Source organism: Hypanus sabinus, chromosome 7 (assembly GCF_030144855.1).
Source record: "Hypanus sabinus isolate sHypSab1 chromosome 7, sHypSab1.hap1, whole genome shotgun sequence".
Lineage (NCBI taxonomy): Eukaryota > Metazoa > Chordata > Chondrichthyes > Myliobatiformes > Dasyatidae > Hypanus > Hypanus sabinus.
Window position 1 is genome coordinate 58806397 of NC_082712.1, and position 26401 is coordinate 58832797.

The following is a 26401-nucleotide window of genomic DNA, read 5'->3' on the forward strand; positions in this document are numbered from 1 at the left end:
CAGCAAAATTAGAGGAGGGCAAATTTCTTCTGGAAGGGAGATTGATGGTGATCAAAGAACCAGATTAAATTACAGAGAAAAAGAGGGTGAGAAGAAGTTGGTGTACATGAATAATTGTTTTAGTTGTGATGCTTCAGATTTCTGCAACACCCAACATCCAGGACAGTAAGGGAGTTGCACCTTTTGTACATCAGTGGTTTTGGCTAGGTTATTGGAGGAGAAGGACAAGCTGCTGGTGTAGTGGCGTTAGCACTGGACTTCAAGGCAGATGGTCCTGAGTTCAAACCCAGCCAGGTCCCAACCTGGGCAGCAGCAGTATCTGCACAGAAGAAAGGCCTGACAATCTACTTCCGTATCTTGCCATGAAAATCGAAGTCATGAAGAGTCAGACTCAACTCAATGACTGAACAACAACAAATTGGAGGAGATGAGACTGTGTGATTGGAAGTATAGGGGAGAAAATAGGTCATTGGAAGTGCATTGGGCCCTGTGTTAATTGTGGGGTTGCTGTGAAATCATGAATGGAATTGAGGAACTTGGGGCATTGGAGATGGTGGGGGGGGGGGAGAGTTTGGTAATGCAGAGTTGGGAGGGGGTGGGAGTAGCTCAAAAGATAGAAGTTAATTGTAGGTGTTGGTGCAGTCCCAGTTCATTACAGCATTTGGAAGACTTAGTTGTCCTAGGAGTTACCAATAACGGATTCTCCCAGACAGCTTGCTTTACAATGCCTTTCAGAAAGGATTTCAGAGGGTGTACATCAGATACACAAACTTAGTGGGTATTCTGCAATGCTGCAAAACAACCTAGAAATGGTCATTAAATGAGCCACTGGAGGAACTCAGCAGATCAGGCAGCATCGGAAGAGGAAAATAGTAGATGTTTCAGGTTGAGACCCTTCATTTCCACTGAAAAGAATAGAGGGTCCAAGTGAAGATTCTTGATCCAAAATGTTGACTATTTCTCTCTACAGTTGTTGCCTGACCTGTGGAGTTCCTACAGCAGTTCATTTTTGTTCTGAATTCCATCATTTCTCTTGGGTCTCTGTAGATAATCAATACAGCGTTTCACTCCATGGTTAGTATATTTTCAATTGAGAAACAGCACAAATTGAACTAATGTCTTGGGATTTTCAGTTTTCCAAGTGAATTGTCTTTGTTGTGCAATTAGTTGTTTGTTTTGTGCCTTATTCTACCCAACCTCCAACTCTTTGGCAATGTTAGTGATGTCAGTAAGTAATATTTTTAACAACTAATAATGATGGGCACAATTAGCACAGTGATATTTTCCATCAATAATTATTTTACTTTTAGATTTTAATGCACCAGGGAAAATAACCTTGATTAATTTACTGGTGTACCATTATCTTTAACCTCTCACTTTGGCAGTCTGAGATACCCATCTGCTTCAAGCAGGCTTTAATTATACCAGTGCCTAAGAAGAATGTAGTAACCTGTCTCAATGACTATCGTCCACCTGCTGGAGTGAACAGGTTTGAGAAGTTGGTGATAAAACATATCAACTCCTGCCTGAGAAGTGACTTGGATCTGCTCTAATTTGCCTACTGGTGCAACAGGATAACAGCAGATATCATTTCATTGGCTCTTTACTCAACACTGGAACACAGCAAAGTTGTATGCACCAGGATGCTCTTTATTAATTACAGCTCGACCTTCAATCCTATCATCCCCTCAAAACTAATAAGCTTCAAGACCTTGACCTCAATACCTCATTGTGCAATTTGATCCTCAATTTCCTCACTTACAGACTCCAGTCAGTTCAGATTGGCAACAACATCTCAACATTCTCCATCAGCACAAATACTCAGGGCTGTGCTCTACTTACTTTATACTTTTGATTATGAGGCTAAGCACAGCTCCAGTACTAAGTTTGCTGATGACACCACTGTCATTGGCTAAATCAAAAGTAGTGATGAATCAGCAAACAGGAGGGAGATTGAAAATCTGGTGGAATGGTGCCACAACAACCATACTCAATATCAACAAACCCAAAGAACTGATTATTGACTTCAGGAGGAGCATGAGCTGGCCCTCATCAGGGAAGTAGAGGTGAAGACTGTCAGCAATGTTAAATTCTTCATTGTACTATATTGGATGATATATCCTGGGTCCAGCATGTAGGTGCATTTACGAAGAAAGCATGGCAACACATGGCAAACTTCTTTAGAAGTTTACGTGGATTCAATGTACCATCTAAAACTTGGACAAACTTCTATAGATGTGTGATGGAGAGTATATTGACTGGTTGCATCATAGCCTGATACGGAAGCACCAATGTCCTTGAGCAGAACATCTCACAAAATGTATATAGCTCAGTCCATCACAGGTAAAGCCGTCCACATCATTGAGCACTGTCCCAGGAAAGCAGCATCCATCATCAGGGTCCTCCACTACCAGGTCTTGCTCTCTTCTCGCTGTTGCCATCAGGAAGAAGGTAGAGAAACTTCAGGGCCCACAACACCATGTTCAGTAACAGTTATCACCCCTCAACCATCAGGCTCTTGAACCAGTGGGGACAACTTAACTCGCCCCCATCACTGAACTGTTTCCACAACCTATAGACTCACTTCAAGAACTTTTCATCTTATGTTCTCAATATTTATTGGATTTTTTTTCTTTTCTACCATATTTGCACAGTTTATTGTCTTTTGCACGATGGTCGTTTGTCCTGTTTGCCCTGCCTGTTGATTGAGTTATGTTTTTTTGGATTTACTGATTATGCCTGCAAGAAAATGAATCTCAGGATTGTATACGGTGACATATATGTACTTTGATAATAAATTTAATGTGAACTTTGAACTTTCTGCATGTTACAGTAGAAAAACAAAGTTAATTTTTATATCTTTTCTTTTCAGCCTGATTTCCCGGTACTAAGCTAATGAGATTAAAGTCTGTCAGAAAGAAATAGTAAATCAAAAGGAATACATCGAATGCCAATCGGGAGGGCCACTATTTCACCTACAGTATTGGTAATGACTTAGCATAAAGGACTAAAGACTGCAGAGCAAATGAGAACGTATGCTGTTGCTACAGACTGACTCTTATTTACCTGTTGGCTGCATTATCTAATGCAACACCCACTAGTTATACAGAGAGGAAGTTGCAGTGAGTCACCTGTATGTCATTTCAGTTTCGATGCTAAACAGGAAGTTGACTATTTCTGCTTATTTGAGGGGCCCCACAACAGAACAACTATAGTGAAGTTAAAGCAGGATCCTGGTGAGAGCTGCTCCTCATGTTCAGTGAAGAGTAAGATTCTTTTTTGTGATTGTGAGCAACGTGTACTTGAGTGCGTGTGTGTGAGAGAAAGTTTCTGGGTAAGATGGGTGTGTTCAATTTCCAAATACAATACTGCTGCAAAAATAAAAAGTAATTGATTCCATTTCTCAATTTTATTTTCCAAATGTAGTTTGCAAGGAAAAAATATTTATGTCAATTAACAAAAAATTAAATTCCTGGTTCAAGCATTCATTGGCTGTGAAGGTGTAAAACAGATCTGTTTCAGTGCAGCTTACCTTGTAGACCTTTTACCTTGCATTCATTAAGTAAAAAATAATTTGAGCACTTTGAAACATGTAATCTGAGTCTATATTGAATGCTGAACTCATGTATAAATCAAGTGGTCTAACTACAACTCAAATGATCTCAAGTTGCTGTTGGGCACACCCATCAAGATCAGCATTATTCGAAGCAAAATTTAAATGAGGTATTTGTTGCTTTCCTTGTCGCCATGTAATGTATTTTAATTCCAATAACTGGGAAGTGATTATACCCATGTGAATTCTTCTTTGCTGTTTTTTGCTGTACTTTGTCTTTTTTTACCTGCCAGCCTTTCTTTGCTACAAGCTGATAAGGAGCAGGCAAATAGCAAAAGGAAAGGTTCAATATTATACAGTGGAGTGATTTTTTAAAAATATGCTATTGCAGATTCAGTGATCTGAACATACCAGGGTAGTTAAAATAGTTTTCTTTGGATGGCAACAGATACTTTACAATTTCGCAATTTTTATGAGTTGTACCCTTGACACCACTGTACATTTTGATTATATGTACACTTTACTGCGATTCCTGTGCTGCCGGTTGGTCAATGGGGTTCAAAGGTCAGATTTCTATTGCCTGCACTGAAACAGTGATTATGGTTGCTTCAACTTTAGAGCAGAGAGAATTTTTGTTCTGTTTTTCTCTTGATTCCCATACCATGTGCTATTAGAAATAGAGCAAGATCGCGTAATCTCTTCAAAGTCATCTTCCAGTGCTCTCTTGGAACCAACTCAGCATGTCTACAATGGCAATGTCCACTAATTGTGTTGCTTTTATATGGTAAAATGCCTACGTATATCAGGGCTACATTGATTTTCAGCTACAGTAGATATATACCCTCCTCAATCTTTCACATCCACAGACTTCACTGCTCCATCATTGGCAGCTGAGCTTTCATCTGCCTGCACCTTAATAGTGCAATTCCTTCTCTAAACCTTTAACTCTTTCCTCCCTTTCAGGATCTTTTAAAGCCTCCGTTTTTGGCCCGGTCATTATTCCTGGTACCCCCTTATGTTGTTCAGTGTTAAATTTTGAATGATTGCATTCCCCCAAAGTACCTGGGAATGCTTTACAACATTAAAGATGCAATATAAATGCAAGTGGTTGTATTTGATAACAAATATTAAACCAGATTTTAAAAAGGTAGTATCATTCATAGCCATTGCCTATACTTTACGGATACCCCAAATGTGAACAAATTATTATTGAATTATTATTAAATTCAATATTTTTATATATGTACATACTGTATTTTCATTCCTATTAACAGCAGAATGAGTTTCCCCTCTTTCCACTTTTAGTAATTGTTCATTCTAAACAGTCTTATGTGCTTTCTATGTTCTATGGACATGGTGTAAGGAGGAGGGATTAGTGTTTGATGTTTTTGATTTGCTTTTTAGCTAGTTCAGCACAACATTGTGGGCTGAAGGGCCTGTTCCTGTGCCGTACTGTTCTATGTTCTATGCATTTGATGCTACCACTACAGTCCCATAGAAGTATGGTTACCACATCAAGAGTTTATTGAGTATTTTCTGACTAATGGACAAAATCAGCATGAGTGTCTATAAAAATGACCTCTTCGTTACCTAGGGATGACCTGTACCAGCACCGTGTATCATGTTCCTTATTTGTTATATGTAGTCTTTGTTTAATTGTTCTGAATTTTGTGCATGACTTCAATTCCACTAGCAATGTTTGCACAAGAAGGTGTGTTAAAATGCTGATTGTACATTAACAGACAATGAGAACTCCATTACCTTCTATGGAAGCCCATCCTGTGGTATAATGAATAACAAGGCAGAACGTCAGCTTTGTATTCCAGCATGTAAATCTAAGATTGGATACTCTTGGATTAAACCTCCTGTTTAATTTCTTGTTTTAGTTCCACAGTTTCTGGCTCAGTTTCTTCCTCATCTTGTTTTTCTTCAATTTTGACATCAGACATTGGTGCCATGTAGTTCTTTTAAAGTCAAAAATAAAGATTTTTTTTTAAATTTCAGTTTTTGCACTGCTTACTTAAATTATTGAATATGCATGAAAGTCAACAGATGTTGGAAATCTGAAGTAACACACACAAAATGCCGGAGGAACTCAGCAGGTCAGTCAGCATCTATGGAAATGAATAAACAGTCAATGTTTCTGGCTGAGACCCTTCTTCAGGACTAGAAAGGAAGGGGGAAGACTCCAGAATTTTTCTTTATCCTGATATCTTGAAGATTTTTTCAGTTTCTACAAATGAAAATAAAAGAATTCATATCAAGAAATCAATTTAATTAGTATGTAAACAATATCAGATCAGGTTTAATATCACCAGCATATATCGTGAAATTTGTTAACTTTGCAGCAGCAGTACAATGCAATACGTGATAACATAGAAAAAACAATTACCATAAGTATATATATGTATATTCAATAGTTTAAATAAGTAGTGCAAAATCAGAAATAAAGAAGTATTGAGGTTGTGTTCATGAGTTCAATGTCCATTCAAAAATCTGATGGCAGGGGGAAGAAGCTGTTTCTGAATTTATACCTCCTTCCAGATGGTAACAATGGAAAGAGGGCATCTCCTGAGTGGTGGGGGTCCTTAATTGATGGACAATGTCTTTTTGAGGCACTGCTCCTTGAATACTAGTCTTGGATGTTACAGAGGCTAATTTCCATTATGTAACTGACTAACTTTACAACTCTCTGCAGCTTACTATGATCCTGTGCAGTACCCACCACCCACACACACACATACACCAGACAGTGACGCAACCAGTCAGTGCTCTCCACAGTACATCTGTAGAAATTTTCAAGTGTTTTAGGTGACATACCAAATCTCATCAAACTCTTAATGAACTATAGCTGCTGTCTTGTCTTCTCTATAGTTGCATAGATATGTTGGAACCAGGTCAGGTCCTCAGAGGTATTAACACCCAGGAACTCGAAATTGCTCACATCTCCACTTCAGGTCCCTCTTTGAGGATTGGTGTGTGTTCCTTCATCTTATCCTTTCTGAAGTCCACAATCAGCTCTTTGGTCTTACTGACATTGAGTGCTAGATTGTTGTTGTGACACCATTCAACTACCTGGTATATCTCACTCTATTTTTCCAGTTCTCCTACTAAGAAAGTTAATGCTGTAGGGAAAATAGCTGGAGTATTGCAATTCAGTCACTGTTTGTTCAGAGTTAGTTACTCTAAATTGGATGGTGTGTTATACTGCCAGTATGAGGAAAGAGGGAAACACCAGTTCAATCAGTTTACCAAAGGAAGGCTTGCATTCCTGTACCACTTTTAACAATGTAAGCCAATGATGTACCTCAGAAGTATAGTCACTGTCATAGTGTAGGAAGCACAGTAGGCAATTTGCACACAACTATGACCCACACACAGCCAAGACCATGGCCAGACGTTCAGTTATTTTATAATGTTGACTATGATAAACAGTTGCCCATGACATCAGAAAGACTCAGCTGTTCTTGGTAACACTGACATGCTTTCTGAGAGAGTGGAGCCTTGATTTGGCATTTGGGTTGAAAGGGGGCATTTCCGACAGTGTAGCAATCCTTCAGCACGAGTGGGACATGAACCTTCAGCCACATACCTCAAGCAGCACCGAGCTAGGATCCACACTTTCTAAGAACCTACTTAATTCATTTGCGTTAAAGGGATTCACTGTAGAAGTTTCACTCATAAAATAACATCAATTATCCTACATGGAAATGAAAACTCAACAGTTTGTGCACCAGTAGAGGGCAGCCATGTTAGCTACTCAGGATCAGAACTGTCTTTTCAGATAGATAGAAAAGATTCCACATCATTAAGTTAAAGCACACCAGGTGAGTTCAGTGTTCATCCTTCTGTAAACACTATCAGCACAGATTATCATAATCTTTAGGAGATTACTGTGAAAACTGGTTGCTGTATTTCATACAAAACAATGACTATACTTCAAAAACACTTTGTAAAATGCCAGGGTTTTTTTTAAACTGGTCCCTGACTCCTCAGGAATTTCCTCCCATCCTTTTCATATTCTACAAGTTCTTTGTCTCTTGTGTGTTTAGCAAGTTTCCATTTCAACATGCACTGTACAGAGAATGTTGTAATTTTCTTTACCTTTTCACCGCACAAAATAATTTCCATTTCTAATTACTAACTTGACATTTAATTTATCCTTACTTATACACCTGCACTATAGTAAATTGCTGATGATATTGTCTGAGACCTGTTGTAGCAAATGCTCAGCGTTGTGGATTCAAAATCATATGGAACCTTCATTTGGGCGAGTTGGATACAAACTAGAAAGAAATACAAGGCTAAGAGGAAATGCTATTGTCCAGCTAAGTAGAGTGCTTTCCTTGAAAATAAAAATGTAAGTTTGACGAACTGAATGACTCTCATGCATTATTGTACTGCCTTTATTGTTGTGTTCAGGTAATCTATTGAGTGGTCTTATAAATTTGAGTTGCAAGTCCTCATTCTACCTTTCTTACACTGGTGCTAAAATCCGCAAGTTCTCAATATTAAAACTTAATGTGTGTTTTTGAATTCCTTCATTGTTGCACACCCTCTCTATCTTCATGATGACTTCCACAGCTATAAACTTTCAAGGTTCCTTTGTTTATCCAGTTCTAATCTTTTAATCTTCTTGAATTTAATCATTAATCCATTGGCAGCCATGTCTTCATTTACAAAGGCCCTAATGTCTGGAACTCCCTTCCTAAATTTCTCTAAGATTTGGTAAAGCCCTACTTTATTGAACAAGCTTGTAGTCACCTACCCTAATACTTCCTTACATATGTAGCTCATTGTTACGTTTTGTTTTGTAACATTGCAGAAATGACTTGGGAAAGATTGCTATGTTCAATAACTTGAATACATATAGCATCTTTAAATTATTTTTACTCATATTAATACCATAGCAAAGTGATCAAACATTGTAACCTCTGTATAAATAACTCAATGGGTAGTTGGCCAAAAATGTGACAAGTCTAAATAACCATCGTAAACAAGTTGCAGCAACACACACAATGTGCTGGAGGAACTCAACAGGTCAGGCGGCATCTATGGAAATTAATAAACAGTCAACGTTTTGGGCTGAGACCCTTCATCAGGATTGAGAAAAAGGGGGGAAGACATCTGAATAAAAAAGTGGGGTGAGGGGAAGCAGGCTAGCTGGAAGGTGAGGGGTGAAGACAGGTGGGTGGGAAAAGTAATGGGCTGGAGAAGCAGGAATCTGATAGAGAGGAGGGTGGACCATAGGAGAAAGGGAAGGAGGAGGGGATTCAGGGGGAAGTGATGGGCAGATGAGAAGGCCAGAGTGGGGAAAAGTAGAAGAGGGGAGGGGGAGGAGAAGCATTTTATTACCGGAAGGTGAAAGGATATTCATAGGGAAAATAAGGTGCAGCTCCTCCTCCAACATGTAGCAGAACCAACATGTCAGAACAGGAATGGAAATCGGAATTAAAATACTTGACCACTGGGGAAATCCGAGGTGCACGGTGCAGCAGTTCTCCAATTTACGACGGGTCTCACCAACATAGATGGAGGCCACATCAGGACAACGGAACACAATAGATGACCCCAGCAGGTGAAGTGTTGCTCACCTGGAAGGACTGCCTGGGGTCTTGAATGGGGGTGAGGGGGAGATGTATGGACTGGTGTTGCACTTAGGTCGCTTGCAGTGATAAGTGCCGGGAGGGACAAATGGACAAGGGAATCACGGAGGGTGTGGGGGGCGGGGAAGGTAAAGATATGTTTAGTGGGAGGATCCCTTTGGAGTTGGCAGAAGTTGTGGAGGACAATATGTTAGATGTAGAGGTCGATAGGGTGGTAGGTAAGGACAAGAATAACTATCACGATTCAGGAAATGGAGGAGATGCAGGTGAGGGCAACATCAACGGTGGAATGAGGGAAACCCTGTTCTTTGAAGAAGGGGGCAATACCTATTGTCATTTCAACTATTTTGATATAATAAAATACATTTAAGAGTTGCACTTAACAGCATTCTAAGCACTTCGCAATTAAGGTCACCTCATAACTGGAAGGATGTGGGAGCCTCAGAGAGGAAGCAATGGAGATTTACCAGGATGCTGCCTGGATTAGACAACATGTCTTCTGAGGAGAGGTTGAGCAAGTTAGGGCTTTTCTCTTGGGAGCAAAAGAGGTTGAGATGCAACTTGATAGAGGTGTATAAGGGACATAGAGTGAAGAGCCAGCAGCTATTTCCCAGGACGGCAATAGCTAATATAGGAGGACCTACTTTTAAGGTCACTGGAGGAAAAATTAGGGGGGAATGTCAGGGGTAGGATTGCACTACTGTGGATGGTGGTAGAGACAGGTATATTAAGGTCGTTTAAGAAACTCTTAGATAGACACACGGATAAAAGAAAATGAAGGGATATTTTAGAAAAATGGGTTAGGTTAATCTTGGAGTAAGAAGGACAGTGGAACATCATGGGCCAAAGGGTCTGTACTGAGCTGTACTGTTCTAAGTTCTTCTGAAGTGTATTGTTATAATTTAGGAATTTTGACACATTAAGTTCCCTCGAAGGGCAGTGACCCAAGAGTTGGTCAGCTTTGCTGGTATTTCCATAAAGAAATGCGGATATTTCCTAGCATAATTACCGGCAGATTTCAGAATTCTGATGTCAATCCAAGTGCCAATATTCTTGGTTTGAATATCACTGGCAAGTTCCTGGTTCTGTTTCTCACATGGCATCCAATGACTAAGCAGGAACTTGCCAAGATTCCCAGGAATATCAATAGAATACAGTGTTACCTGCTTTTATTGCCCATTCCTGATTTTTTTTTAAATTAAGAGCAATCATGAACAATGGCCAGATCAGAAATGCTGTTCAAGTCACCTAATTCCCAAAGAGAACTCTGACAGGCCAATCAGATGGTTCACTGCTGCTCAGCGATAGAACACAAAAAAATTGTATGTACAATTAAGAAACATTAAAAAATAGTAGAAATGCAGGTGTCATGATGATCATGATGAAGTCTGCTGGAGAGGGACATTTATACACATACTGTCCTCCATAATTCAAAGAGGTTGAAGGATAAGGTTGCAGGGTAACAAAATGTGGCAGGAACACTTGTACACTAAAAACTAATCCCTACTGGGAGAAAACAGCACCTGATCTTTCCGCACTGTTCTCCAGCAGTTTAAGGACTAAGTCCAGCTGGAACATAACTCACGAGTGCTCTTGAAAGTCAGGTATTAACCCTACCTACCGACAACCAAGCATTGCCATTGTTGTCCCCTTCATGATAGCTTATGAAGAAGCATGTGACTTCCCTCCCAGAGATGATAGGTGTTTGTGCACTCAACTCTTGAAGGCTTGGACCCCATCGTCGCAGATGTTTCCACCCACAGCATCTGGAAGGCTGTTCCAAATTCTGTTAGCACAGTGAGGGAAGCTTCTATCCAGTGTGTGGGTTCTTGCATCAGGCATAGAATCAGCATGAGCAGGCATAGATAAACTTGATCACGTGGTGTGCCATCTCTCATAAGATGAAGGCAGCATGGTGCGAAGGTTTGCAGGGCTGTGGCGGGTGTGCACTTTGTATAGCAGGGTAGCTGCAGCAACCTGTCGTCTGGTGTAAGCTACTGATGGCTAGCTTCTCAGGAGCTGTGGCTTCATCTACACCTATAATCCTGAGAGCGTTTCTTTGAATGGAATCAAGCCTGCTGAGGACACTCTGTGAGACATTCATCCAGGATAAGCAGGCAAACTCCATGAGACTTCATACCTGGGCTTTGTAAACAGTAGCTCTGCCCTCTTTGTCTAGTTTGGATGCTATTTTCTGCAGAGCTCCACGCCTTTGTCCAGCCTTGTTTGAAATAATGGAAAAGTGTTTATCCCACACCAACTTACTGTCAATATTAACACTGAGAGTTACTAGCTCCTTCTTTAAATCTACCTTGCAGTTCCCAAACTACAGGTCAGGGTTAGATGGATTCCCCTTCCTAGACATCACCGTCGCCTTGCACTTAGTAGGCTCAAAGGTGACATTCCAGTCGTCTGCCCAGGCTTTCATCCTGTCATGATCCTACCTGAAATTTATTATCTCTGACAGTACTGCTCTCCTTCAATACCACATTGCACGATTAATGTAGATTACATGCTCAAGTTTCTGTTAAGAAACTTGAACCAACTAATATTAACTTAAACTCAAGGAAGCTACCCACTCAGTTGCTGTGATTCATACTATAGAAACTGTGATTCAGTCCCAGCTACAACCCTCTGTTTCGAATTAAATACATTGATTTGTCTGAAAGTCTGGCAGCTATTTGATAACACATTGTCTGGCAGTTATCTAGAATAGTAACCTTTAGGCTTTGCTGTATTTCGAAACCAATTTTCAGCTGACAGCGTCTTTCACCAGACCTGTTGCCTCACAACACCAAAGACTGGGTTCAATTCTGACTTTGGATACTGTGTTGTATTGAGTTTGTACATGAAATTCCACCATTCTCCTCCCACATTTCAAGATGCATGTGTTGGGAAATTAATTGACCATTATAATTACCCTTAGTTTGTAGGTAAGTAGATGAATATGGAAGGAGATCTGTGAATAATGTGGAGTTGTTTTTGAATTCATGTAAATTCAATGTTGATGATTCCAATATTTGTATTTATTCTAGATTTTCAGCATCTACAGTGTTTAGCTTTTGAATGAATAAACCTGTTCTTTGGATGTTTGACAATTAACAGTGGATGAAGTTTGATCCACAGTTCCCAGAGTTCCAGGTGCATGAAAGATTGTCTTTTTAGACATTAATCTGAGACTTGTTTTGCTCTTCTGAGGAAGAACAATGCCCTGGATATTTTCCCCCTGCTTTGTCATTTGGCATCATGCAAGGAGTACAGCCAGGAAATCACCACAATTAGTATTACTATCATCAGACTACGTCGTCACTTAGTCAAGTTTTGCAGGATCTTTCAAATTTTCAGCTGAGTTCACTACATGGTTTGAAAGATCTTTCACTATGACAGCTGTAGATCTTTCCTTAGTGATAGAGGTTGTGGGTTTGGGAGGTAGTGTTGAGTAATCTCTGCAACATTCATTGCAAGGGAAGTGTTGTGAATGGTTTTAGGTTCTTTCTGAAAGTCTGCAACCATGGAATGAAATCTGTACTTCCAGGAGTTTACCTCTTTTCCAGGGTTTTGACTGTTCTTCGAGTATTGTAGCAGCTTCACCAATGCTGGGTATTGTGGGGTAAGCATATGCAACACTTGCCCATGAAATTATATCTAGCAGTGACTTAAACACATTTATGCTTTAAATCTCAGGACTTCCATATGGAGTTCAGATGAATTAAATCAATTTCAATGAAATCTGAATACAAAGAGAACTTTGGAGCTTGATAGGGTGAAGGCCGAGTCCAGCTCTTGGGCTTATGGTGCATATAATGGATCAGCCATAGCAGACTACTGCATTGACAATAACACTGTATCTTTAAATCCCCCCAGGGTATGAAAGATAGGCTTCATAGATGCTTTGAGGGGTCCGAGATTTTTCTCCTCAGAGACAGTAAATATCCTGGACTGCTACTGCTCTCAGTTGTTTCTCTGCAATATACACGTTTAGGTCACTGAGATGGGGTTTGTAAATTGATACAGAATTTACAAGAGGCAATGTAAAAATGTAAAGAAAATTATTAAAGAAACAACGTAACTAACAACTGGTGAATTCTGACAATCATACACTTTCTCCTGCCCATAAAATTACAATCTTACTTCTGGCTGCTCTCTGGAACTTTGACAAATTGGTTCATACCATTAACAGCAGGAAATTGTAATGTTACTTGATGATAGAAAGTACAATATCTGGAATTCATCAGAAATCTTAGAATTATCTAGGCATGACCGATTATAATGTAGGATTTCCAATTAGGTCAGATTTGCCTCGAGTAACTGAAAAACTGTGTTGCACTCATTGAGTAGAACTTTAGCTCCTTTTAATAAAAGCTATCACAATGGAGCTGAATGCATATTTTTATGCAGTATTATTTCTCACAAATTGTTTAATGTGTCTATCTTGTTCAAAGGCTTAACTAAGTTTAATATTATTTAGCTGAATATATTGTCTCAAACTGCATTCATCAATTCTGGAAAGTAACTCTGATATAGGGTTTAGCTGATTTCATAACTGTGGATATTATTATTATTTGTGTAAACAAGTCTTATTCAGAGATATTTGACTTAGCCCACATATAACTTGGAAGTCAATTATCCCTGAAGCCCAGGCTCGTCTAGCTATGTTCATGTAAGTTCAGTCAACTATCCTTGGTCAAAGCACACTATTGGTACTGATATCATTGCTTTTGTGGGTTTTTTTTTAAAGTTAAATATCTTCAAGGTTTTGATTAGTCAGTTTCCCTTAAGCAATTATTACAAAGTTTCCCTGATGATGCAATTGCTTGCATTCTTAACTCTTTTTTTAGCTTATGATTCATGATTTATTTAACCATCATTGTCCATGAATTATCAAGTTTTAAAATTCCTTCACAGTGTGGTGTATGGGTTCCTATATTTCAAAGTACAGCTGTTTCTCACAGTCAGCTGGGAGCTAGTTATAGTAGGTTGTTTGTGGAATATATATTGGCCAAAACTCTCTTGTCCTTGATTTATTGACACAGAGCCTCATTTTAATATCTCATCATAAAGGCAATACACACTCCTTCAGTACCGCACTAGCAATGTCAACCTGAATGATTATACTTAGGTTTCTGAAGATAAGACTTCAATCATCAATTGAATATCAACACTAAAGCTTTCTATGTCTGTATCACATTATTAAATCTGGGAGCTCATCCAGATCTAAAGTGGAAGTCAGATGGTGTGTTTAGAAATGTCCGTTCTTCAAACCACTTTATTGACGGCATGACATTTCGTTTCTACCCCAAAAAGAGTACAGAATGTCCTTATGAGCCTTATCCCACCCTTCTGTGCAGTGTCAACAAATTCCTGTATTTCATTGGAGCAGGCTCAGTGGTTGAATGGCTTAATTCTGCTCCTGTATCTTCTAATCTTTCTCTCTCAGGATGATCCAACTGACCCTAAAACACACTTCCACTGTTTGTCTCAGTGCTACATATTCAGCACCCTGCAGCAAATACATTTATCCTAAATTTACTAGTGACTCTTATATTCATAACTCTTTAGCTCTGGACATAATGTCTTTTCAATTCACAGATGCTGACAAATCTATGTCATCACACCTTTTACTTTTTTTTAACCCTTTAACAAGGATTGTGTGCAAGTTTTCTATTGCAACTTCCACAAGCACACCACATCCTTTTTTTGGCATTTGCGGTTCCCATCAGCTTGCACTGACAACCAGCAGCCACTTCCTACTATCAAGCATAACTTTCCTTTTTTAAATGGGACTCTCCCATGCCCTGCCACACTATTTTATTGTGTTTGTCAAAGTAACATTGGATTTCATTTATATGGTATCTTAAGCAAAGCAAACTTGAGATTTTCCAAGCTGTAATTATTTGGCAGAATTTCTCATCAGACCTCTGAAGGAGATGTTAGGACAAGTGACCAGAAGGTTAGTCAAAGGCTGAGTGAAGTCAGAGCCTTGATAATGAAGATGCTGTCCAGGCTTGTCATTCCTCTCCTGTGTCTTGTGGTGCATGGCAACCTTGCCATTTCTTTAGCATTTGTCTGTTTTTTTACGAGTCCAAGTTGCTAGCTCGAGACTCAACTCAGAAGGATGGAAAGCATGCAAGGTGCTGGCCAGGACCGCTCACCTTAAAGTCCAGTGCAGATGCCACTACACCATCAGCCAGCAGTGCTTAGGTGTGGGAGTTGGTTAGGTTATCACGCAAATGGAGAGCTTTGTAGAGATAATACTTTCCCAATTCTTTGTGCCTAATGCAAGTTCTCCTTGTCTCTGAATCACACAACAGGATGGGTATTACTGCTGTTCAGTAGACTACAAATTGATGCAGTGTTTGAAGAACAAGATCACAAGCCCTTACCTCTCCAGTCAGCCAAAGGCCATGCTGGTGCAGTGATGTCACTTTCATTGAGTAGTGAGCTCCTGTGAGATCAAAAGAAAGGTCGTTTATATTGCTCCTTGAAATTAATGCATGGTGAAATTTAAGTCCATTACCTCTTAATTAATTCCAGATGCAATTTGTCAGCCAGTGTAAGGGGCTATTTGAGGAAAAGTTTTCCAATGATTTTCCTTACTCACAGAGCATTGAAACAGGCAGTACAGCCCAACTCATCTAAGCCAAGATATCCATCTAACTTCGTCCCATATCCTCCAAATCTGTTATATCCATATGCCTGTCTTTGTGACAGACTAGGGGAGAAACATCTTTATAATAATTCTGAAATCAAGCTGCCTTCTTTTTTGCAGCAGATCATCACAATGTCTGTGTGATTCCAGGGTATGCTGTTCTGTTCCCAAGCTAGGGAAATGAGGAAATAAATTCAGGGCATAAGTACTTCCTTACCATTGTTATGTGCTTAAAATGGAATTTTGTCCATTCCAGGGAACCTGTTGTTTTTCAGCTATTAGATGGTCTTCATCCGAGAAGCTAAACAAGGCCTCAATCTCATGTTTTACCTGAAGAACATTATCTTTCTCAGCAGTGCAGCAAGAGTCTCTCTGCATTTTTCAGAGTACTGACCACTGGGCAGCTGATGAGGCACAATTCTTTTTCTTGTAAGGTTTAATGGAGGTTTGCAGACCAAATAATGTGCATTACTGCCACCTTCTGAGTTGGAATGTGGAGCAAAATGACAGGAAGTAACCCCCCCCCCCACAACTCAAGTAATATCAAGCTGTCTAATACTTTTCAGAAAACTAACTACACACTTATATACATTACAATGGCAGTGATATCCTAACAAACTTTACAAGTCAAATTGTGCCTATCCCAAAGATCTCAATTTAGCAATTAGGTTTCACTTTGCACTTCATAGGAATTGTATTCAAACAATATAAGCTGCTCCATTTCTTGATGAGTGCACTCCCTACTAATGCCCAAATCACACCTATTAATTCAGAGAAAGGAATTATTTAACCTAGTATGTCCAATACATAAATGTGTAAGTATAACTTCTTTCCCCTTCCCCTTTATACCCATCTCCCACTATCCTTTGAATTTTAGATACTGTAAATGCTGTCCTTTTTTTCTTTATCTGAACTTTGTTGCCACAGTGATCGAATAGACTTTTTAATTATCAGAGATTAAGGGAGCTAGGACTTTACTCTTTGGAGGGAAGGAGGATGAGAGGAGACATGATAGAGGTGTACAAGATAGTAAGAGGAATAGATAGAGTGGACAGCCAGCATCTCTTCCCCAGGGCACCACTGCTCAGTACAAGAGGACATGGCTTTAAGGTAAGGGGAAGGAGGTTCAAGGGGGGTATTAGAGAAAGGTTTTTCACTCAGAGAGTGGTTGGTATGTGTAATGCACTGCCTGAGTCAGTGGTGGAGGCAGATACACTAGTGAAGTTTAAGAGACTACTAGACAGGTATATGGAGGAATTTAAGTTAGGGGGTTATATGGGAGGCAGGGCTGGAGGGTCAGCACAACATTGTGGGCTGAGGGGCCTGTAATGTGCTGTACTATTCTATGTTCTATTATGGCTTTCACCTCCCCTTTATCCAAAGGCACCACTACATTTATGTCCTTAATTTGATGTGATTGCTTGGCTTAAATCCCTGTCTCCTTGTTCCCTTCAACCCCAACAAGGTCAGGGACCCGACCCATAAGAAATATATGCACCAGCAACCTCAACAGATGTTGTCCAATCTCAAGACAAATGTCTGGCTTACAATTCGAAGTACCTGTTTTAGTAGATGTTAAAACAGAACAAATCAGAGCACCAAAATAAATAATCAAGGTGTACTTCTTCGACTCATCCCAGGCTAAAATGATTGCAACCATCTCAGACGTGAATACCGATACTTTGTTCATCTTTTCTTAGTAGTTGCCTGAAACTTTGAAGCATAAACAGAAACACCTGATCAGCGGATCTTTTGAACCATAGGTGTAGATATGTATGAAGTCTAAGAAGCCATAATCTGCCTTGCAAGTATTGTTAAACTATCTGTGCCATTGATACACAATCATTCTTCATCTTGATTTTTTTTTCCTTGAGGCTTGTTAACTACAGCCACTGTGGAAAACCATGGAGCAGCGACAGGAAAAGGTTCTGCAATAAACAACCCAAGATTTTGTGCCCATTCATTTCCCATCCACCCAAAACGTATGAATGCACTGCTCCCAACACTGTGCTAATGTTGCCAATATTGGAAAAGCTGCTTTATGTCCCCTTACATTAACCCAGTAAACCATTGCTAACTGTAACCTGCGTTAAAGCACAATTATGTCAAACTCCTTTAAAGTTTGGATTCTTTCATCCTTTTTGCAAAAAGCACTGAGGCGTTGGCCATATGTGGAGCATGCCATTTTGCACACAGAAGGGAGGCGGGGAAGGGAGTATCACCAATAGGCTATTTGTAAAACAGTCAAATGCAACACTCTGTGTACATCTCTTGATAAACTAATTTCAAGTATTGCAACTATAGATGCAGAGCCCTGCGCTCGAAGTAGCGTAATGTGAGTTCGTTCTTTCTTTGCCTTTCCCACCCGCCCCAAGTCGCAGTGTCCAATCCCGAAGGTTTAATAAGAATGTTGCAACCAGCATTGTTGCGAGTTTCGGGGAAACTCATTCAGTACTCGGAGGTGGTTAGCGTAACTTCACCCAGCTATCAGCTACCTTTTTGTTGTGAGGAAACTTGTTTCTGCAGACCCCAACTCGCATTGATGTGAACGGATATTTAGCCCACTATCGCTTCAACAGGAAAAATGCCCGTCAGAAGAGGAGAGGTGATTGTAATCGCATCTTGTTTTGTAACTGAATTTCTACCGATCTTTTGTTTCTCTGAACCCTTCTCCTCCCACGACAATCTTAACTGTTTTTTTAAACCCGCCCGCATTTTTCTTAAAGTTAAAATTCTAGCTGTAGTTTTAGTTGCGGTAAAAGTATTCTTAAGATAATGTAACTGAAATAGTAATGAAATTTGCGAATACGGTTACAATTTATGTACAGGGAACTGTCATGTAAACAAGACCGAACGAAACCAAAGTGATCATAGAACCGTTCAGCGTTGAAACATTCCCACCAGCCCACCATTTCCATGGTGACAACTGACGTATACTTGACAAAATAAATATGGAGCTCTATAAAGAGAGATTGGGATAACTTAGGTGTTTTTATTTGAGGGGCAAGACGATGTAATGGGCAGAAGGTCCTTTTCTGTAAGACTGGATTTACTAAATGATTGAGATACTGCAACGCGTGTAATGACATATATATGATGAAATATAATGCCTTAATAGTTCCCAAGCAGAGTTCTGGCTCTTAGATGGTAATTCCATCCAGTGTTTATTGATGTAAGTGTTTAAAGGGTTGTTGTGTATACTGTGCACATTTAATCTTTATATAAAAAAAATTTAAATGTGGGCAGATACGGAACTGATATGGAGTTTGAAACAGTTAATATTTTGCTGTCCGTGACCTTCCATCTATGTTTAAGGAAACCATTTAACAGTGGAAGTGCTCATGACACTATTGTTTGGCTTCTTTTAAAAAAGCAATGACTAATTCTACACAGAGAGGGTGGCTGACCCGATGGTGAGATCAGTTGGAAATGATTTACTCAATAATTGTATTACCCTGTTTCCCTAATCTAATATCATGATAATGGAAAACTTCTGCAGTTTACACGATAAAAAAGACTTTTCTTTGCATGTATAAATAGCAAACGTTCAGTTACAAATGCCACAAACGGAAAGACATCTGGCTATGCCACCAGGCATCCATGCTACAAAGGTGGTCAACACAATCTTTATTTTGTTTGGGAAATGAAATCATGAGTATTGAAGGTAAGTTTATATATTTTCATCTTAAATCCCAAAAAAGTTTTTGCCTGGATAGCCTCCAACTTGATGCCATGAATTTTAATTCCTCCAACTTATAGCATTTTTCTTCCCCTCCCCCTTTTCCATTGTCCATTCTGTTTACCCTCTTACCTTTTCATCTCCTCACCTGCCCATCAGCTCCCGCTGGTTGCCCTCCTCCTTCACTTTCTCCCATGATCCACTCTCCTCTCCTATTAGATTCTGTCCCCTTCAACCCTTTACTCCCACATATAAATAAATAACGTAATAACGTTACTAATAAAATAAGTAACCCATAAATAGATCAACAGAACGAAAGCCATCATAGATGACTTCCAAGTATCCTCTTCCAACTTCATTCCCGTCTCCTGGTGTCCTTTATCACCTGCCAGCTTGTACTCCTTCCCTTCCCCCCTTCTTGGTGGGCTCCCTCGCTTTCCAGTCCTGATAAAGGGCCTTGGCCCCTAATACATTGACTGTACATTTCCCATGCTGCCTGACTTGCTGAGTTCCTCCAGTTCCTCCTTGTGTGAGTTGCTTAACAATTCCAGCATTTACCAAAAATCTTGTGTTTAATGTGAGTGTGCACGTGCGCGCGCACCCTTAACTCCTGGTGGAGTCGTCGGGGCACCATCATGACAAGCTTTTTGCATTGATCACTTCATTGTTCGCCATGTTTCCAGGTTTTTTTTTACAAGCTAGCTCGACACTCACCCCAGGCATGGATGGAGAGCGGGCAAAGGAGCTGGCCGGATTCAAACTGGGGATCTCTCACCCTGAAGTCCAGCACTGATGCCACTATGCCACTAGCCGGCTGTTTATTAACCACTGGCTATTGGGATTGCATGTAAACCACTGCTACTCATACCAGTATCATGTTGAGGCAGCCATTTTGAGCCAAGCCAATATGGTTAAATTTACAAAAGAAATGTAGACTTTTTGTAAAATGTTGTTACACAAGGCCATTGCAGCAGATATTAGTTGTAATTAGCAGGAATAGAAGTATTTAATTCTGCAAGAGCTTTCCATAAAATTAAATATCTTATTAAAATACACACATGCAATTTTGACAGTTTTAATTTTGCCATCCAAGCATTTGTAGTTATGTACAGCAGAATTTTTTTAAAAATCACAACACATATATCTTGTCCTTGTGCATTTTGTGATGTGGAGGCCTTGCACTGTAAAGTCCTCTCCCTGCAACATCCCATTCCCATTTGGCATAGGTTTCCCCTCCCGTGAGTACACTGAATTTCACTGTCAAGAAGTATATGATATGTGCTGGTTGGCAGTCCCTACTGGTAGCATGTTGAAGCCAGTCAGATTGGTGGAGCAATACTTCATAGCCTTTTGGTAACCATTCCCTCCTTCTGTTTTTCCTTATCTCTGTTGCCCCACCACCCCTCCTCTTCTCCACCCTTGCTCTCACCATCTGTCTTCACCTTTCTTTTATTCCTGGGTCTATTCTGTCCTATCAGAATCCTCCCCCTTTTGTCCTTTGTCTCTCCCACCTATCAGCTCCCAGTTTATTGCATCATTCCCTTTCTTCACTCCCCCCCCCCCCCCCCCCCCAGGCCTGGATCAAATAATCTCTTGCCAGCTCAAGCCTCTGCCCCTCTCCCTACCCTTTTATTCTTCCTTTCTAGTCTTGATGAGTTGTCTTGGCTGGGAATGTTGCAAGCTTTTGGACCTGTTGAGTTCTTCTATCAGTGTGTGTGTGTGTGTGTATATATATACTGGAGAATAATTCCCATTCTGAAAGAACAGCAGCTTTCAGGCAGGTAGCAGGTCCTCTTGTGCTAAGTTGATGTACTCTGAGCTGCATTCAAATCCATCCGATGCACCTGGAAGCAGATTGTGAGCAGACTCCTCAAACCACTGCTGATGAACCTTATCCAATATTATATCGCTGCCCATATTTCTCATGCAGTGGGGCGTTTCAGCAAGGGAAGGCTGAGATTGTATCCTTGTAGCACCAGGGTTTTCAAGCTGTGGTCCACGGACCCCCTTGTTCAAAGGTATTGGTTCATGGCAAAAAAAAAGAGGTTGGGAACCCCTGCTGTGGCAGCTAGGGAACAGCTTGCTGTGGTGCAGAGGTTCTGGGTGTTTTGAAGAAACGCACAGAGTGAGATCTTTCATGCTATCATCCTGGTCACGTCATTGTACCTGTAAAACCAACCAAGAAAGTGATTGTTGAGTTTGAGCTACCCATTCAAAAGCTCTCTTTGGACTATTATGTACTGTTCTGACCAAGACGTTCTGGTAGTGAAATAGACTGTTTATTGGCATTCTTCAGTACTTGTGTGTAAAGCAGAAAAAAATCATTGTTATTGGGAATCCTATGCAGCCTAAAATGCACTAAGTATAAAGACAATCCTATAAAATACAATGTACATGTAGCTGTTGGTATCCAAGACCATTTGTATGTCATAAAGTGATATTAGGTGATGCGTATGTAATGGTGATAAGGAAGATAAAGAAACAGTAAAGATATATTTGAATTAGATTAAAACTTCCTTTGTAAGGAACCCAAAAATTGGAAGATTTGTAGACTGGTAAATCTTTAAAATATCTCTAATCATTGGTGAATACTAAGGAATAGTTTTCAATGGTCGATACAATGACTTGGATAAATATCAAGGGGTTTAAAAATGTTGAAATGAGGGTTTATTGAATAGGTGGAGAATGCTATACCACAACTGGAGGTGGATATACTGTATTAATATTTTGTAATATTGTGTGTGTTGCTCTTGAAATACTAGTAATCTAGTTTATAAACAAGCACTTGAAACAAGCGTGGAGAATGTTAACAAGATTTGGTTTCTAAGTTGAAAGTAATATGGTTTTATTTTCTCTGGTAAACCAATTACTTGATCAGCAGAATTTTGGGGGATGAAAAGCACCAAGATGTTTATTGAAATAGTCATCAAAATCATACAAGTGGAAATGATGTATGAAAGGAGAATTGTCTTAGATCTCAAGATTGTATGAAAGCAAAATATTAATTTAATGAGGAAACGGGCCCTTTGGGCTACCATCCACAGTAATCTTATGACAATCTCACTTTTATTTTCTCCCATGTATCATTCAACACCTTTCCCATATCTTTTCTCCAAGTTTCTACTTAGAAACAGATGAGTTTCAATTTATAGTGTCCAATTAACCTAACAATTTAAATGTGCGAGGAAATGGGAAGAAATCAACACCCAAGCAGGAAGAATCAATCTTGTTAATTACTTGGGCACAACAGCAGGCAATCAGTGGATAAAAGGTAATTACAATATAGAACATGTCTGTTAGGCTGTATTCTGGACTTAAGGGATATAACAAATATTAATTTCACCAGCAACCAATCTTCAAACATGATTGTGGATTATGGATTGGATTTAAAATGCAGCCTGAACAGTAGTTTTCCTGGAGCTGTGCACTGGAGTTGGTTGCAAACACAGGAACAGGCCCTTTGGCTCACAGTGTGGTGTTAAATTCCTAACCAAACTGGTCTCTTCTGCCTACATAGTATCCTCAATTACCAGAATGCTCGCTGGATTAGAGGGCATGTGCTGTAATGACGGACAAATTTGGATTGTTTTCTCTGGATTCACAGAGACTCTATGGAGACCTGAGAGAAATGTATGAAATTAATGGGCACATAGATAAAAGTAGACAGCCAGGGGTGGTAGTGGAGGTAAATGTGCACCTCCCCTCCACTCTCTGCACATTCGTATACCTATCTACACATCTATCCATGTGCCTCTTAACTACCTTCATCACCACCCCTGGCAGTGCATCTATCACTCTATGTATATGGATGAAAATTGCCCTGTCCATTTCCTTTGAACTTGCCCCGCTCACCTTAAATGCATGCCATTAGACATGTTAACCCTTGGGGAAGAAATACAGGTTTGCCCAACGGTAGAGCATTCCTATGAAATGGTTTGTAAGCCGGAATGATATAAAGCAAAGAAGCAATTTCCATTAATTTATATGGGAAAAATTTGAGCATTCCCAGACCTAAAAAAAATAACCTACCACATCATGCCAAATAACACATAAAACCTAAAATAACACTAACATCTAGTAAAAGCAGGAATGATACGATAAATACACAGTCTATAGAAAGTAGAAATACTTTTCTGCAATCATTGCAGCACTGTCAAGCGTAGCGAAAATCTCACGCAAGTGTTCTGGGTGGAAGCGCTCTCAGTGGAAGCACTCTCTCCAGTAACCTTTAAGCTTTGAAGCTGCCAAGTCATTACCAAATAACACGTAAAAATACACAGCCTATATAAAGTAGAAATAATGTATGTGCAGTGTAGTTTCACTTACCGGAATTGGGAAGACAGCAAGCACACTGATGATGGTGTGTTAGGCTGAGTCGGAGGTTTTTCCAATAAATTGCAGTTTCGTCACAGTTAAACACTTGCTTATACGAATAACCACCTTCTGTAATTATTTTCTTCAGTTCTGCTGGGAACTTTTCGGCAGCTTCAGTATCAGCCAAAGCACTCTCTCCAGTAAACGTTAAACTATGAAGATGCCAAAAAGTTCCCAGCAGACTAAAAGAGACCACTATGTAACAAGCAGAACCAATGGTAACATGGGCAGCTTTCAAGATTCTTGCTCTTTACGTCTAAATAGTGCGAATGGTGGACGCAGGCAAGTTCAATGCATGGATAATGTCCTTACTTTGTTAACCATGATCGAAACACTTAATTATGTCCAGTTTTACGCTAAGTGTAACACCCTTACGAACTCTCTTAGGCTTTTCCTATACCTTAGGACACATCTTGCTAATGGATGCACAAAATAAATCGAGACAAAGCACAGATACTCACTGGCACGTGTTCAAGCAATGGCGTCTAGAATGCAGTTCCGGGGGAGGAGCTTGGCTGCTCGGGGCGTGCGCTGCTGTAACATTGAAAACACCTTCTGTTAGTGAAAACAGGTAACTAATGTAGGTCCTTCATAACAGTGAGGTGTCATAAAGTGAACGTTTGGAAAATGGGCCACCTGTACCCTATCGATGCACCGCACAATTTTGTAAACTACTTTCAAGTCTCCCCAGACTCTCTGCTATCCAGGCAAAACAACCCAAATTTCTCCAACCTGTCATAATAGCATATGCCCTCTAATCCAGGCAGCATCCTGGTAAAACTCTTGTGCATCCTCTCCAAAGCCTCCACATTGTTATTCTGTAGGCTTCAGGCTGCGGTTGGTGGGTGAGACTGGGGATGCCATTTTAATCTGCGGTGGAAGGCAGTCTGTGAATTTAAAATTTGGTCTGAGGGGACCTCAGATGGAGCAATTAAACTGCACTGCAGCTTTTATTCTAATTTTCACTTTGCGTGATAAATTGGTAAATTAATATTGTAATGATTTTGATTTGTAAAGCAGAACCTATTATTAAACAGCTGAATGAACTCAGCAGGTTGGGCAGCATCCGTTGACTGCTCGTTTCAACGGATGCTGCCCGACCTGCTGAGTTCATTCAGCTGTTTTGTACATCTTGATTTGACCACAGCATCTGCAGTGTACTTTGTGTTACCTATTATTAAAGTCAGTGATGCATCAGTAAGTCAGACTATTAGTATATTGCAGAACTGATGAGTTGTAAAATTATTTCAACTAAATAGTAAAAGGACAAGCCTTAATTTCCTGGATTTTAAATGAAGAAAACATGCTTGGATGTTTTTCTTACTTAGGTGGTTTTTATGGTTGAGATGACTCAACCGAACAATTCTCTGGTAGTTAAAAAGATAAGAAATCTGACTAAATAATCACTAAAAATACCTTTTCTGAGGTAATGTGTGAAGTTAAACAGTGGAGGGATGAGCCGCGATGGTGTGTTGCAGAATCATCGCATATGGAGTTCTGGCAGCCGTACGACTGGCCCAGGTGCAAGGATGCATCACTCTGGGTGCCGAGAGGAGAATTTGGGGGCCTGTACCATTGGACCAGGTGTGAGGTTGGATCGCTCTGGGCGCTGAGAGAAGTTGGGGCCCAGGCAGAGGAGATTTGGTGCCCGTACAACTGGCTCTGGTGTGAGGTTGGATCGCTCTGGGCGCTGAGAGAAGTTGGGGCCCAGGCAGAGGAGATTTGGTGCCCGTACAACTGGCTCTGGTGTGAGGTTGGATCGCTCTGAGCACCAAGCAGATCTGAAGAGCTTGAGAGCGGCTTTGGGCTGGGCAGTGAAATCTGGATTTGGAGCGTCTCTGGGTGACATGGTCTAGACACCGGGCCCTTTGCGGTAGCCAGGTCCTAAATGAGATAAAATCCACTGTTATAGACAATTTAAGTGCTGGCCCAGATCAAAGGCGCGAGCCAATTTTGCTCTCCAGGATGTTCAGTCCTCTCTCCAGGGTGCTGGAGCCTTTTGCTGTCCATTGAATGATCAATTTAAAAGCTGGCCTAGATTGTGGACCACCATAGCCTATACCCCATCCTTTATACTCAATATTGTTGTAATGTGAGAGACACTGAAGCAAGGTGATATAAAGGTGGTTTGTTCAACAAAAACAAGCAGCAGGCATCATATTCAGACGCTCAGAGGAAGAGGCCTCCCAGTCCAATATTACATGACAATGTAAACACAAAGTACACTGCAGATGCTGTGGTCAAATCAACACATACAAACAAGCTGGATGGACTCAGCAGGTCAGGCAGCATCCGTTGAAATGAGAGTCAACGTTTTGGGCCGAGACCTGACGAAGAGTCTCAGCCTGAAACGTTGACTGCTCATTTCAACGGATGCTGCCCGACCTGCTGAGTTCATCCAGTGTGTTTACATGACATTTTTATCTGCTAAAGGTCAAAGGTAACAACGAATTCTACAGTTGCAATATATCTACAATGCTTCCTTTGAATTACAGTTAGTTTTCACATACTTTCTTCTTTACACCCACACTTCAGACACC

At 40.2% G+C, this 26401-nt stretch overlaps 2 protein-coding genes across 3 annotated transcripts in view; both read left to right on the top strand.

Annotated features, from left to right (window-relative positions):
• Positions 1–5441, top strand: part of fxn (frataxin) — a 33185-nt gene extending 27744 nt beyond the window's left edge. Inside the window, exon 6 of the mRNA XM_059974734.1 lies at positions 2873–5441. The gene's annotated coding sequence lies outside the window, so the exon portion shown is untranslated. The remainder of the gene's footprint in view (positions 1–2872) is intronic.
• tjp2a (tight junction protein 2a (zona occludens 2)) overlaps positions 3146–26401 on the top strand; it is a 143005-nt gene continuing 119749 nt past the window's right edge. Inside the window, exon 1 of one of the 2 annotated variants that reach the window (XM_059974721.1) lies at positions 3146–3266. Coding sequence is in view for 1 of the 2 variants with exons in the window: in XM_059974719.1 (XP_059830702.1) it covers positions 18393–18413 (21 nt within the window). In the remaining variant the exon portion in view is untranslated. Of the gene's footprint in view, positions 3267–18235; positions 18414–26401 lie in introns of those variants that run through there. The other variant, XM_059974719.1, reaches the window with a different exon arrangement.